We start from the raw sequence: 13,784 nt of genomic DNA on the forward strand, positions 1-13,784 counted from the left end.
AGTCCTTTGTCCGTGGAGTGCAGGTCAGTCTGGCGCCTGCCAGGGGCGATGAGGAGGATGATTTGAAAGAAATGGTCCTAATGGGGCAGTGGAACGTGCAGGAGATTGGGAGATAAGACTGGCCCAGGATGGACAGAGGAAGGAAATGTTGCAGTTACGCTGCGGAACTGACAGGATAAATAGACAGGTCTGAAATCACAGCCACACACACACACACACACACGCTCTCTCACAATCTGTCACCTTGAGGAGGCACATTCCTCACTTGTTGCAATCTGTTTCCAGGAGGATGGAAGTCGACGGGAGAGAGAGAATGTCACTCCGAGTTAGTGTCTACACCTATCTCCTGTTATTGGTGCTGAGAACAGGTAAGACGACAGTTATATCATGAGAACATTATCAGAAAGCCAGGGATTGTCAGGAATTAATGAGTTCCCAGTTAGCCTGGTTAATTTCCGATAGTGACTCTGCTTTGATCCTCGGGGTTTTGGTTTTTGTGCTGTCAGCAATCAGTAAAGTTTCTAACAAGTTTCGGACAAGTTTTATCCAATATCGTATTCTCCCAGAGGAGTTTCCAAACTCCTGACTCCCAGAGGTGGCTGCAGTACAGGACGTATCAGAATCTGGATTTCTGAAGTACTTCCTGCCTTCATTTCCGAAAGAATTGCCTTATACACCAAGCGTACTCCCTGCTTGGCATGTTTCCCGGGAATATGTGGGCTGCTGGCTGAGGGACTGTGGTTTGGGAGACAGCGGCACTCCCCTTGTGTTCATGTGTGTGTGTGTGAGACAGTGTGTGTGTGAGTGTGAACGCGCGTGTGAGAGAGTGTGTGTGTGTGAGACAGTGTGTATGTGAGTGTGTCTCTCTGTCGGTGTGTGTGTGAGTGTGAACGTGCGTGTGAGAGAGAGAGTGTGAGTGTGTGTGAGAGAGAGTGTGAGTGTGTGTGTGAACAAGTTTGTGTGTGTGAGCATGTGTGTGAGAGAGAGTGTGAATGTTTTTGTGTGTGAGAGAGACTGTGTGTGTGTGAGTGTGTGTGTTTGTGAGAGTGTGTGTGAGTGTGTGTGTATTTAAGTGTGTGTGCGTGAAAGAGAGTGTGAATTAGTGTATGTAAGTGCATGTGTGAATGTGTGTGAGAGAGAGTGTGTGTGTATTTGTGAGTGTGTGTGTGAGAGAAAGTGTGTGTGTTTGTGTGTGTAAGTGTGTGTGTGTTTGTGTGTGTAAGTGTGTGTGTGTGAGAGAGTGTGTGTGAGTGTGCTTGTATGAGAGAGATAGAGATAGAGAGAGAGTGTGTGTGTTTGTGTGTCTAAGTGTGTGTGAGAGAGAGAGTGTGTGTGAGTGTGCTTGTGTGTGAGAGATAGAGAGATAGAGGGAGAGTGTGTGTGTTTTTGTGTGAGGGCGAGAGAGAGTGTGTTTTGTGTGTGAGTGAGAGAGACAGTGTGTGTGTTTGTGTGTGCAAGTGTGTGTGTGAGTGTGTGAGAGTGTGTGTGTAAGAGAGAGTGAGTGTGTGAGTGTGTGTGAGTGAGAGAGGGTGTGTGTATTTGTGAGTGTGTGTGTGAGAGAAAGTGTGTGTGTTTGTGTGTGTAAGTGTGTGTGTGTGAGAGAGAGAGTGTGTGTGAGTGTGCTTGTGTGAGAGAGATAGAGATAGAGAGAGTGTGTGTGTTTGTGTGACTAAGTGTGTGTGTGAGAGAGAGAGTGTGTGTGAGTGTGCTTGTGTGAGAGAGATAGAGATAGAGAGAGAGTGTGTGTGTTTGTGTGTGCAAGCATGTATGTGTGAGAGAGAGTGTGTGTGAGTGTGCTTGTGTGAGAGAGAGAGACAGAGTGTGTGTTTGTGTGTGTGTTAGAGTGTGTGTGTGTGTGAGTGTGTATGTAGGAGAGAGAGAGTGAGTGTGTGTGTAAGAGAGACAGTGTATGAGTGTGTGAGATAGAGTGTGTGAGTGTGTGAGAGAGAGTGTGTGTGAGTGTGCTTGTGTGTGAGAGAGAGTGTGTGTTTGTGAATATGTGTGTGTGTTAGAGTGGGTGTGTGTGTAAGAGAGAGAGAGAGAGAGTGAGCGTGTGTGTAAGAGAGACAGTGTATGAGTGTGTGTGAGAGAGAATGTGTGTGTGTGAGTGTGTGTGTGTGAGTGTGTGAGAGAGAGTGTGTGTGAGTATGTGTGTGAGTGTTTTTGTGTGTGTGTGAGAGTGTGCGTTTGTGTGTGTAAGTGCGTGTTTGTGTGTGTGTGTAAAAGAGTGTGTGAATTTGTGTATGTAAGTACATGTGTGAGTGTGTGTGTGTGTGAGAGAGTGTGTGTGTGAGTGTGCTTGTGTGTGAGAGATAGAGAGATAGAGGGAGAGTGTGCGTGTTTTTGTGTGAGGGAGAGAGAGTGTGTGTGTTTGTGTGTGCAAGCATGTATGTGTGAGAGAGAGTGTGTGTGAGTGTGCTTGTGTGAGAGAGAGACGGAGTGTGTGTTTGTGTGTGTTTTAATGTGTGTGTGTTAGAGTGTGTGTGTGTGAGTGTGTATGTAAGAGAGAGAGAGAGTGAGCGTGTGTGTAAGAGAGACAGTGTATGAGTGTGTGAGATAGAGTGTGTGAGTGTGTGTGTGTGTGAGAGAGAGAGAGTGTGTGTTTGTGTGCGTGAGTGAATATGTATGTGTGTTAGAATGGGTGTGTGTGTGTAAGAGAGAGAGAGAGTGAGCGTGTGTGTCAGAGAGACAGTGTATGAGTGTGTGTGAGAGAGAATGTGTGTGAGTATGTGTGTGAGTGTTTTTGTGTGTGTGTGTGTGTGTGTAAGTGTGTGTGTGTTTAAGTGTGAGTGTGTTTGTCTGTGTGTGTGTAAGTGTGTGTGTACGTGTATGTGTGTGTGTAAGTGTACGTGTGAGAGTGTGGTTGTGTGTGTGTGTGTTAGTGTGTGTGTTAGTGTGTGTGTTAGTGTGTGTTAGTGTGTGTATGTGTGTTTAAGTGTGAGTGTGTTTGTCTGTGTGTGTGTACGTGTGTGAGTGTGTGTAAGTGTATGTGTGTGAGTGTGTTTGTCTGTGTGTGTGTAAGTGTGTGTGTAAGTGTGTGTGTTAGTGTGTGTGTAAGTGTGTGTGTGTGTTAGTGTGTGTGTTAGTGTGTGTGTGTGTTAGTGTGTGTGTTAGTGTGTGTATGTGTGTTTAAGTGTGAGTGTGTTTGTCTGTGTGTGTGCACGTGTGTGAGTGTGTGTAAGTGTATGTGTGTGAGTGTGTTTGTCTGTGTGTGTGTGTGTGTTAGTGTGTGTGTGTAAGTGTATGTGTGAGAGTGTGGTTGTGTGTGTGTGTCAGTGTGTGTGTTAGTGTGTGTTTTAGTGTGTGTGTGTAAGTGTGTGAGTGTGTAAGTGCATGTGTTAGTGTGTGTGTTAGTGTGTGTATGTGTGTTTAAGTGTGAGTGTGTTTGTCTGTGTGTGTGTACGTGTGTGAGTGTGTGTAAGTGTATGTGTGTGAGTGTGTTTGTCTGTGTGTGTGTGTGTGTAAGTGTGTGAGTGTGTAAGTGTGTGAGTGTGTAAGTGTGTGAGTGTGTAAGTGTATGTGTTAGTGTGTGTGTGTGTGTGTGTGTTAGTGTGTTAGTGTGTGAGTGTGTAAGTGTGTGAGTGTGTAAGTGTGTGTGTGTGTGTGTATGAGGGAGAATGGAATGCTGATGGATTGAGTCAAACCAGCTGATGTTTTGAACACACAGAGCTGAATGTGACCTTTCTGAGCTGCTGCACTGGGCAATCGAGCTCCATTTGTCTGCATCATCATCTAGTAACAGAACGGTTACCCTCAGTACCATCTGAACTCCATGATGCAGTTCCACATTGACAATGGTCAGAAAGGGAGTCCCTCTGTCAGGGATCCTGTTTAAAGAGGGAGTCTCTCTGTCAGGGATCCTGTTTAGAACATAGAACATTACAGCGCAGTACAGGACCTTCAGCCCTCGATGTTGCGCAGACCTGTAAAACCATCTGACCTACACTATTCCATTTTCATCCATATGTCTATCCAATGACCACTTAAATGCCCTTAAAGTTGGCGAGTCTACTACTGTTGCAGGCAGGGCGTTCCACGCCCCTACTACTCTCTGAGTAAAGAAACTACCTCTCACATCTGTCCAATATCTATCACCCCTCAACTTAAAGCTATGTCCCCTCGTGTTTGCCATCATCATCCGAGGAAAAAGATTCTCACTATCCACCCTATCTAACCCTCTGATTATCTTATATGTCTCTATTAAGTCACCTCTCCTCCTCCTTCTCTCCAACGAAAACAACCTCAAGTCCCTCAGCCTTTCCTCGTAAGACCTTCCCTCCATACCAGGCAACATCCTAGTAAATCTCCTCTGCACCCTTTCCATAGCTTCCACATCCTTCCTATAATGTGGTGACCAGAACTGCACGCAATACTCCAGGTGCGGTCTCACCAGAGTTTTGTACAGCTGCAGCATGACCTCGTGGCTCCGAAACTCAATCCCCCTACTAATAAAAGCTAACACACCATATGCCTTCTTAACAGCTCTATTAACCTGGGTAGCAACTTTCAGGGATTTATGTACCTGGACACCAAGATCTCTCTGTTCATCTACACTACCAAGAATCTTCCCATTAGCCCAGTACTCTGCATTCCTGTTACTCCTTCCAAAGTGAATCACCTCGCACTTTTCCGCATTAAACTCCATTTGCCATCTCTCAGCCCAGCTCTGCAGCCTATCTATGTCCCTCTGTAACCTACAACACCCTTCGACACTATCCACAACTCCACCGACCTTCGTGTCATCCGCAAATTTACTAACCCACCCTTCTACACCCTCATCCAGGTCATTTATAAAAATGACAAACAGCAGTGGCCCCAAAACAGATCCTTGCGGTACACCACTAGTAACTAAACTCCAGGATGAACATTTGCCATCAACCACCACCCTCTGTCTTCTTTCAGCTAGCCAATTTCTGATCCAAAGCACTAAATCACCTTCAACCCCATACTTCCGTATTTTCTGCAATAGCCTACCGTGGGGAACCTTATCAAACGCCTTACTGAAATCCATATACACCACATCCATTGCTTTACCCTCATCCACCTGTTTGGTCACCTTCTCAAAAAACTCAATAAGGTTTGTGAGGCACGACCTACCCTTCACAAAACCGTGCTGACTATCGCTAATGAACTTACTCTTTTCAAGATGATTATAAATCCTATCTCTTATATCCTTTTCCAACATTTTACCCACAACTGAAGTAAGGCTCACAGGTCTATAATTACCAGGGCTGTCTCTACTCCCCTTCTTGAACAAGGGGACAACATTTGCTATCCTCCAGTCTTCCGGCACTACTCCTGTCGACAATGACGACATAAAGATCAAGGACAAAGGCTCTGCAATCTCCTCCCTGGCTTCCCAGAGAATCTTAGGATAAATCCCATCTTGCCCAGGGGTCTTATCTATTTTCACACTTTCCAAAATTGATAACACCTCCTCCTTGTGAACCTCAATCCCATCTAGCCTAGTAGCCTGAATCTCAGTATTCTCCTCGACAACATTTTCTTTCTCTACTGTAAATACTGATGAAAAATATTCATTTAACGCTTCCCCTATCTCCTCTGATTCCACACACAACTTCCCACTACTATCCTTGATTGGCCCTAATCTAACTCTAGTCATTCTTTTATTCCTGATATACCTATAGAAAGCCTTAGGGTTTTCCCTGATCCTATCCGCCAATGACTTCTCGTGTCCTCTCCTTGCTCTTCTTAGCCCTCCCTTTCGATCCTTCCTGGCTAGCTTGTAACTCTCAAGCGCCCTAACTGAGCCTTCACGTCTCATCCTAACATAAGCCTTCTTCTTCCTCTTGACAAGCACTTCAACTTCTTTAGTAAACCACGGCTCCCTCGCTCGACAACTTCCTCCCTGCCTGACAGGTACATACTTATCAAGGACACGCAGTAGCTGCTCCTTGAATAAGCTCCACATTTCGTTTGTGCCCATCCCCTGCAGTTTCCTTCCCCATCCTACGCATCCTAAATCTTGCCTAATCGCATCATAATTTCCTTTCCCCCAGCTATAATTCTTGCCCTGCGGTATATACCTGTCCCTGCCCATCGCTAAGGTAAACCTAACCGAATTGTGGTCACTATCACCAAAGACGGAGTCTCTCCGTCAGGGATCCAGTTTAAAGAGGGAGTTTCTCCATCAGGGATCCTGTTTAAAGAAGGAGTCTCTCTCTCTCAGGGATCCTGTTTAAAGAGGGAGTCTCTCTGTCAAGGACCCTGTTTAAAGAGGGAGTCTCTCCATCAGGGATCCTGTTTAAAGATGGAGTCTCTCCGGTTAGGAATGCCAACCATCCTCCCACTCTGCACACGTGGAAATGTCTTGTGTACATGCAGGTGGATTTGTTTGAGTAACATATTTGGAGATTTAACTTTGCTCTTTCTAATCTAGCACTGTCTGTGAAGTTGAACATTGCCCCGTCCTCAGGTTATATCCAACTGGACGAAAACAAGGTCTTCATCTGTAAAGGTCAGTATCAGAGTGGAGACTGGCAGGGAGTGACAGAGCTTTCACACTTACACACACTCACACTCAAACACTCACACACTCACTCAAACAGGCACACACTCACTCACACTCAAACAGGCACACACTCACTCACACTCAAACAGGCACACACTCACACAAACACACTCAAACACTCACACACACACACACACTCAAACACTCAAACACACACACACACAAACACACTCAAACATTCAAACACACACACAAACACACTCAAACATTCAAACACACTCAAACACTCACACAAACACTCACACACAACACACTCACACACACACACACACACACACACACACACTCAAACACACACACACACACACACACACACCACATCTCACACACACACACAAACACCACACACACTCACTCCAAACACTCACACACACACACACTCACACACACACACTCACACTCACTCAAACACTCACTCACTCACACACAACACACTCACACACACACACTCAAACACTCACACTCACAACACACACACTCACACACACACACACTCACACTCACACACACACTCAAACACCACACTCACACACTCACACACACCACACACACTCACACACCACACACACACCACACACACCCCCACTCACACCAACACACACCACACTCAACACTCACAACACACCACACACACACTCACACACTCACTCAAACACACACTCAAACACTCACCTCAAACACTCACACTCCACACACTCACACACTCACACACTCACACACTCAAACTCTCACACACACAACTCTCACACACTCACACACTCACACTCACACACACTCACACACTCACACTCTCACACTCACACACTCTCACACACTCACACTCTCACTCTCACACACTCACACTCTCACACTCACTCCACACACTCAAACACACACACACTCACACACTCACACTCACAAACACTCACACCAACACTCACACACACACACACACACACACACACACACACACACACACTCACACACTCACACTCTCACAAACACACACGCTCAAAAACACTCACACTCAAACACTCGCACACACACTCAAACACACACTCACACACTCAAACACACACTCACACACTCAAACACACACTCACACACTCACACTCACACTCAAACACTCACACACTCACTCAAACACTCACACTCTCACTCACTCACACTCTCACACACTCACACACTCACACTCACACTCTCACACTCTCACACTCTCACACTCTCACACTCTCACACTCTCACACTCTCACACACTCACACTCTCACACTCTCACACTCTCACTCTCTCACTCTCTCACTCTCTCACTCTCTCACTCTCACACTCTCTCACTCTCTCACTCTCACTCTCACACTCTCACACTCTCACTCTCACACTCTCTCACTCTCACTCTCTCACTCTCTCACTCTCTCACTCTCACACTCTCACTCTCTCACTCTCTCACTCTCACACTCTCACACTCTCACACTCTCACTCTCTCACTCTCTCACTCTCACACTCTCACACTCTCACACTCTCACACTCTCACACACTCACACTCTCACACTCTCACACACTCACACTCTCACACTCTCACACTCTCACACTCTCACTCTCTCACACTCTCACTCTCTCACACTCACACACTCTCACACTCTCACACTCTCACTCTCTCACTCTCACACTCTCACACTCTCACACTCTCACACTCTCACACTCACACTCTCACACTCACACTCTCACACTCTCACACTCACACTCTCACACTCTCACACACTCACACACTCACACTCTCACTCTCTCACACTCTCACTCTCTCACTCTCTCACTCTCACACTCTCACACTCTCACTCTCTCACTCTCACACTCTCACACTCTCACTCTCACACTCTCACACTCTCTCACTCTCACTCTCTCACTCTCTCACTCTCACACTCTCACTCTCTCACTCTCACACTCTCACACTCTCACACTCTCACACTCTCACTCTCTCACTCTCACACTCTCACACTCTCACTCTCTCACTCTCACACTCTCACACTCTCACACTCACACTCTCACACTCTCACACTCTCACACTCACACTCTCACACTCACACTCACACTCTCACACTCACACTCTCACACTCTCACACTCTCACACTCACACTCTCACACTCACACTCTCACACTCTCACACACTCACACTCACACACACTCACACTCTCACACACTCACACTCTCACACTCTCACACTCTCACTCTCTCACTCTCTCACACTCACACTCTCTCACACTCACACTCTCACACTCTCACACTCTCACACTCTCACACTCACACTCACACTCTCACACTCACACTCTCACACACTCACACTCTCACACTCTCACACTCTCACACTCTCACACTCTCACACTCTCACACTCACACTCTCACTCTCACACTCTCACACTCTCACACACTCACACTCTCACACTCTCACACTCTCACACTCTCACTCTCTCACACTCACACTCTCACACTCACACTCTCACACTCTCACACACTCACACTCTCACACACTCACACTCTCACACTCTCACACTCTCACACTCTCACACTCTCACTCTCTCACTCTCTCACTCTCTCACACTCTCACACTCTCACACTCTCACTCTCTCACTCTCTCACACTCTCACACTCTCACACTCTCACACTCTCACACTCTCACTCTCTCACTCTCTCACACTCACACACTCTCACACTCTCACTCTCACACTCTCACTCTCTCACTCTCTCACACTCACACACTCTCACACTCTCACTCTCACACTCTCACACTCTCACACTCTCACACTCTCACACTCACACTCTCACACTCTCACACTCTCACACTCTCACACTCTCACACTCTCACACTCACACTCTCACACTCTCACACTCTCACACTCTCACTCTCTCACACTCACACACTCTCACACTCTCACTCTCTCACTCTCACACTCTCACACTCTCACACTCTCACTCTCACACTCTCACTCTCACACTCTCACACTCTCACACTCTCACACTCTCACACTCTCACACTCACACTCTCACACTCACACTCTCACACTCTCACACACTCACACTCTCACACTCACACACTCTCACACTCTCACTCTCTCACACTCACACACTCTCACACTCTCACACACTCACACTCTCACACTCTCACACACTCACACACTCACATACACACTCTCACACACACTCAAAAACACTCACACTCAAACACTCGCACACACACTCAAACACACACTCACACACTCACACTCACACTCAAACACTCACTCAAACACTCACTCAAACACTCAAACACTCACACTCTCACACACACACTCTCACACACTCACACACACACTCTCACACACTCACACACACACTCAAAAACACTCACACTCAAAAACACTCACACTCAAACACTCGCACACTCAAACACACACTCACACACTCAAACACACACTCACACACTCAAACACACACTCAAACACTCACACTCAAACACTCACTCGCACACTCACTCGCACACTCACTCAAACACTCACTCAAACACTCACACTCTCACACTCTCACACACTCACACACTCACACTCTCACACTCTCACACACTCACACTCTCACACACTCACACACTCACACACTCACACACTCACACACTCACACTCTCACACACACTCAAAACACACACTCAAACACTCACACACTCAAACACTCACACACTCAAACACTCTCACTCAAATACTCACACACTCACAAACACACTCAAACACACTCACACTCAAACATTCACACACACACAAACACACTCAAACACTCAAACACACTCAAACACACACTCAAACACACTCAAACACACGCACTCAAACACTCACTCACACTCAAACACTCTCACACTCAAACATTCAAACACACACACAAACACTCACGCACTCAAACACGCACTCAAACACACACTCAAACACTCACGCACTCAAACACTCACGCACTCAAACACTCACGCACTCAAACACTCACGCACTCAAACACTCACACTCAAACACTCACACTCAAACACTCACGCACTCACTCAAACACACTCAAACACTCACACACACTCACTCAAACATCCACGCACTCAAAACACTCAATCACTCAAAATCTCACGCACTCAAACACTCACGCACTCACTCAAACACTCGCACTCAATCACACTCAAACACTCACACTCACACTCAAACACTCGCACACACACTCAAACACACACTCACTCTCACACTCACACACACACACTCACACACACTCAAACACTCACACTCAAACTCACTCAAACACTCGCACGCACACTCAAAAACACTCACACTCAAACACTCGCACACACACTCAAACACACACTCACACACTGAAACACTCACACTGAAACACTCACACTCAAACACACACACTCACACTCTCACACACTCACTCACATTTATACACACTCAAAACACTCACACTCAAACACTCACACTCAAAAACACTCATACTCAAACACTCTCACACACACTCACACTCTCACACACACTCACACTCTCACACACACTCAAACACTCTCACACACACACACTCAAAAACACTCATACTCAAACACTCTCACACACACTCAAACACTCTCACACACACTCAAACACTCTCACACACACTCACACACTCAAACACACTCAAACACACTCAAACACACTCAAACACACTCACACACACACTCAAAAACACTCACACTCAAAAACACTCACACTCAAAAACACTCACACTCAAAAACACTCACACTCAAACACTCACACTCAAACACTCACACACACACTCAAACACTCTCACACACACTCAAACACTCTCACACACACTCAAACACTCTCACACACACACACACACACTCACACACTCATACACTCACACACTCACATTCAAACACTCTCACACTCACATTCAAACACTCTCACACACACTCAAACACACACTCAAACACTCATACACTCACACACTCATACACTCACACACTCACATTCAAACACTCTCACACTCACACACACTCTCACACACACTCAAACACAAACATTCACACACTCTCACACTCACTCAAACACTCACAGACACACTCAAACACTCACAGACACACTTAAACACACTCACACTCAAATGCTCTCACTCACACTCAATGACAATCGAGGCCCCCTCTAGCTGCCGTTCTGATGAAGAATTTATTTTCCCCTGACAGTTGAAGATGGCGAAGCTGATGAATTCATGTGGTATAAACCGGATGGTGGAGAGATTGAGGAAAATGAAGATGATCGCTTTATAGTGACGAGTAATGAATATGATTCCCAACTTCAGATCGTGAAAGCACAGACAACAGACAATGGATTTTATGAATGTGTAGCCATAACAGATGAAGGGGACAGACTGAGCAAATCTCTCCGCGTCGAGGTCATACGTAAGACTCGATAATCGTTTTATCATGAACTCCTTTCTCCGAACCTTGGGACAGAGACGAGTCAGTTCAAACTCCGTGGGAGAAAATCCCATGGAGCTTTCTCCCACTTTCAACTTCTCATCTAGTTTATCAAATCACCCACTCCCAATCCCGAAAGTCTTTTCAAAATAGTGGCCGTGGGATCTTTTACACCCACCCGAGAGGGCAGGCGAGGGTCTCGGTTTAATGTCTCATCTGAAAGACGGCACCTCCAACAGTGCAGCACTCCCTCAGTACTGACCCTCCGACAGTGCAGCACTCCCTCAGTACTGACCCTCCGACAGTGCGGCGCTCCCTCAGTACTGACCCTCCGACAGTGCGGCGCTCCCTCAGTACTGACCCTCCGACAGTGCAGCACTCCCTCAGTACTGACCCTCTGACAGTGCAGCACTCCCTCAGTACTGACCCTCCGACAGTGCAGCACTCCCTCAGTACTGACCCTCCGACAGTGCGGCGCTCCCTCAGTACAGTGCCGAGTTTGCTTGGTACAGTTGCTGAGAGGGTCAGCCTGGATGTTGCGCTCAGATCTCTGCAGTGGGGAACTTGACTCACTATCCCCTGAGGGAGTGATGAGGGAGCCCCACCCCCGGGGCCGTGATCGGCCCCGGCTCTGCAGACCTAGTGGGGAAGAGATGGGGGTGGGGACAGAATGCCAATTAAACAAAGCTGACAGTGTTCATGTTTGTTAGCTTAGTGCTGACAGTTTCTGATTGTTTTATTACACAGAAATGATGACATTCCAGGATGTCAGCCAGAACCCGCAGTTTGATGAAGGGGAAACTGCAATCCTGCTCTGTAAAGTTATTGGGATTCCTGAGCCAACAGTGTCCTGGACACGATCTGGTCGAGATGTCACGCAGAGAGGTGACGGTAGGTGCATCAGTCCGTGGTGGGAGGGGGGGGGAGGGGGCTGTGATTTAGGGTGGAGATCAAGGCGATGGTGTTGTTGTGGGGGCAGCTCTCCCCCCCGGCACTCCCAGCAATCGTCAGCTAATTTCACTGGAACGGTCGGGGGGCCCGGAGTTAACATCCAATGGTCTTCATGGATCAGTTAGAGATCTCAAAGACCCCGGTCACCCATCACCCACTCCTACTCGCTGTCACTCACTGCCTCCCGGTCCAGAAACAGATCCATTTCAAAATTCTCATCCTTGTGTTCAAATCCCTCCAGGGCCTCCTCACTTCCCCTCCCTCTCTCTGTAACCTCCTCCAGCCCCCTTCAACACTCCCTATCTCTGTAACTTCCTCCAGCCCCTACAACCCTCCCTATCTGTTAAACCTCCTCCAGCCCCTACAACCCTCCCTATCTCTGTAACCTCCTCCAGCCCCCTTCAACCCTCCCAATCTCTGTAACCTCCTCCAGCCCCGACAACCCTCCCGATCTGTTAAACCTCCTCCAGCCCCTACAACCCTCCCTATCTCTGTAACCTCCTCCAGCCCCTACAACCCTCCCTATCTCTGTAACTTCCTCCAGCCCCTACAACCCTCCCTATCTGTTAAACCTCCTCCAGCCCCTACAACCCTCCCTATCTCTGTAACCTCCTCCAGCCCCTACAACCCTCCCTATCTCTGTAACCTCCTCCAGCCCCTACAACCCTCCCTATCTCTGTAACCTCCTCCAGCCCCCTTCAACCCTCCCTATCTGTTAAACCTCCTCCAGCCCCTACAACCCTCCCTATCTCTGTAACTTCCTCCAGCCCCTACAACCCTCCCTATCTGTTAAACCTCCTCCAGCCCCTACAACCCTCCCTGTCTCTGTAACCTCCTCCAGCCCCCTTCAACCCTCCCTATCTCTGTAACCTCCTCCAACC

General features: G+C 47.5%; 1 protein-coding gene across 1 annotated transcript in view; it reads left to right on the plus strand.

Annotated features, from left to right (window-relative positions):
- Positions 1-217: 217 nt before the first annotated feature.
- ncam3 (neural cell adhesion molecule 3) overlaps positions 218-13,784 on the plus strand; it is a 41,256-nt gene continuing 27,689 nt past the window's right edge. Inside the window, exons 1-4 of the mRNA XM_068018619.1 lie at positions 218-368; positions 6,401-6,478; positions 11,719-11,934; positions 12,700-12,843. Coding sequence (XP_067874720.1) covers positions 290-368; positions 6,401-6,478; positions 11,719-11,934; positions 12,700-12,843 — 517 coding nt within the window. The 5' untranslated portion in view covers positions 218-289. The remainder of the gene's footprint in view (positions 369-6,400; positions 6,479-11,718; positions 11,935-12,699; positions 12,844-13,784) is intronic.

Source organism: Heterodontus francisci, chromosome 39 (genome assembly GCF_036365525.1).
Source record: "Heterodontus francisci isolate sHetFra1 chromosome 39, sHetFra1.hap1, whole genome shotgun sequence".
NCBI lineage: Eukaryota > Metazoa > Chordata > Chondrichthyes > Heterodontiformes > Heterodontidae > Heterodontus > Heterodontus francisci.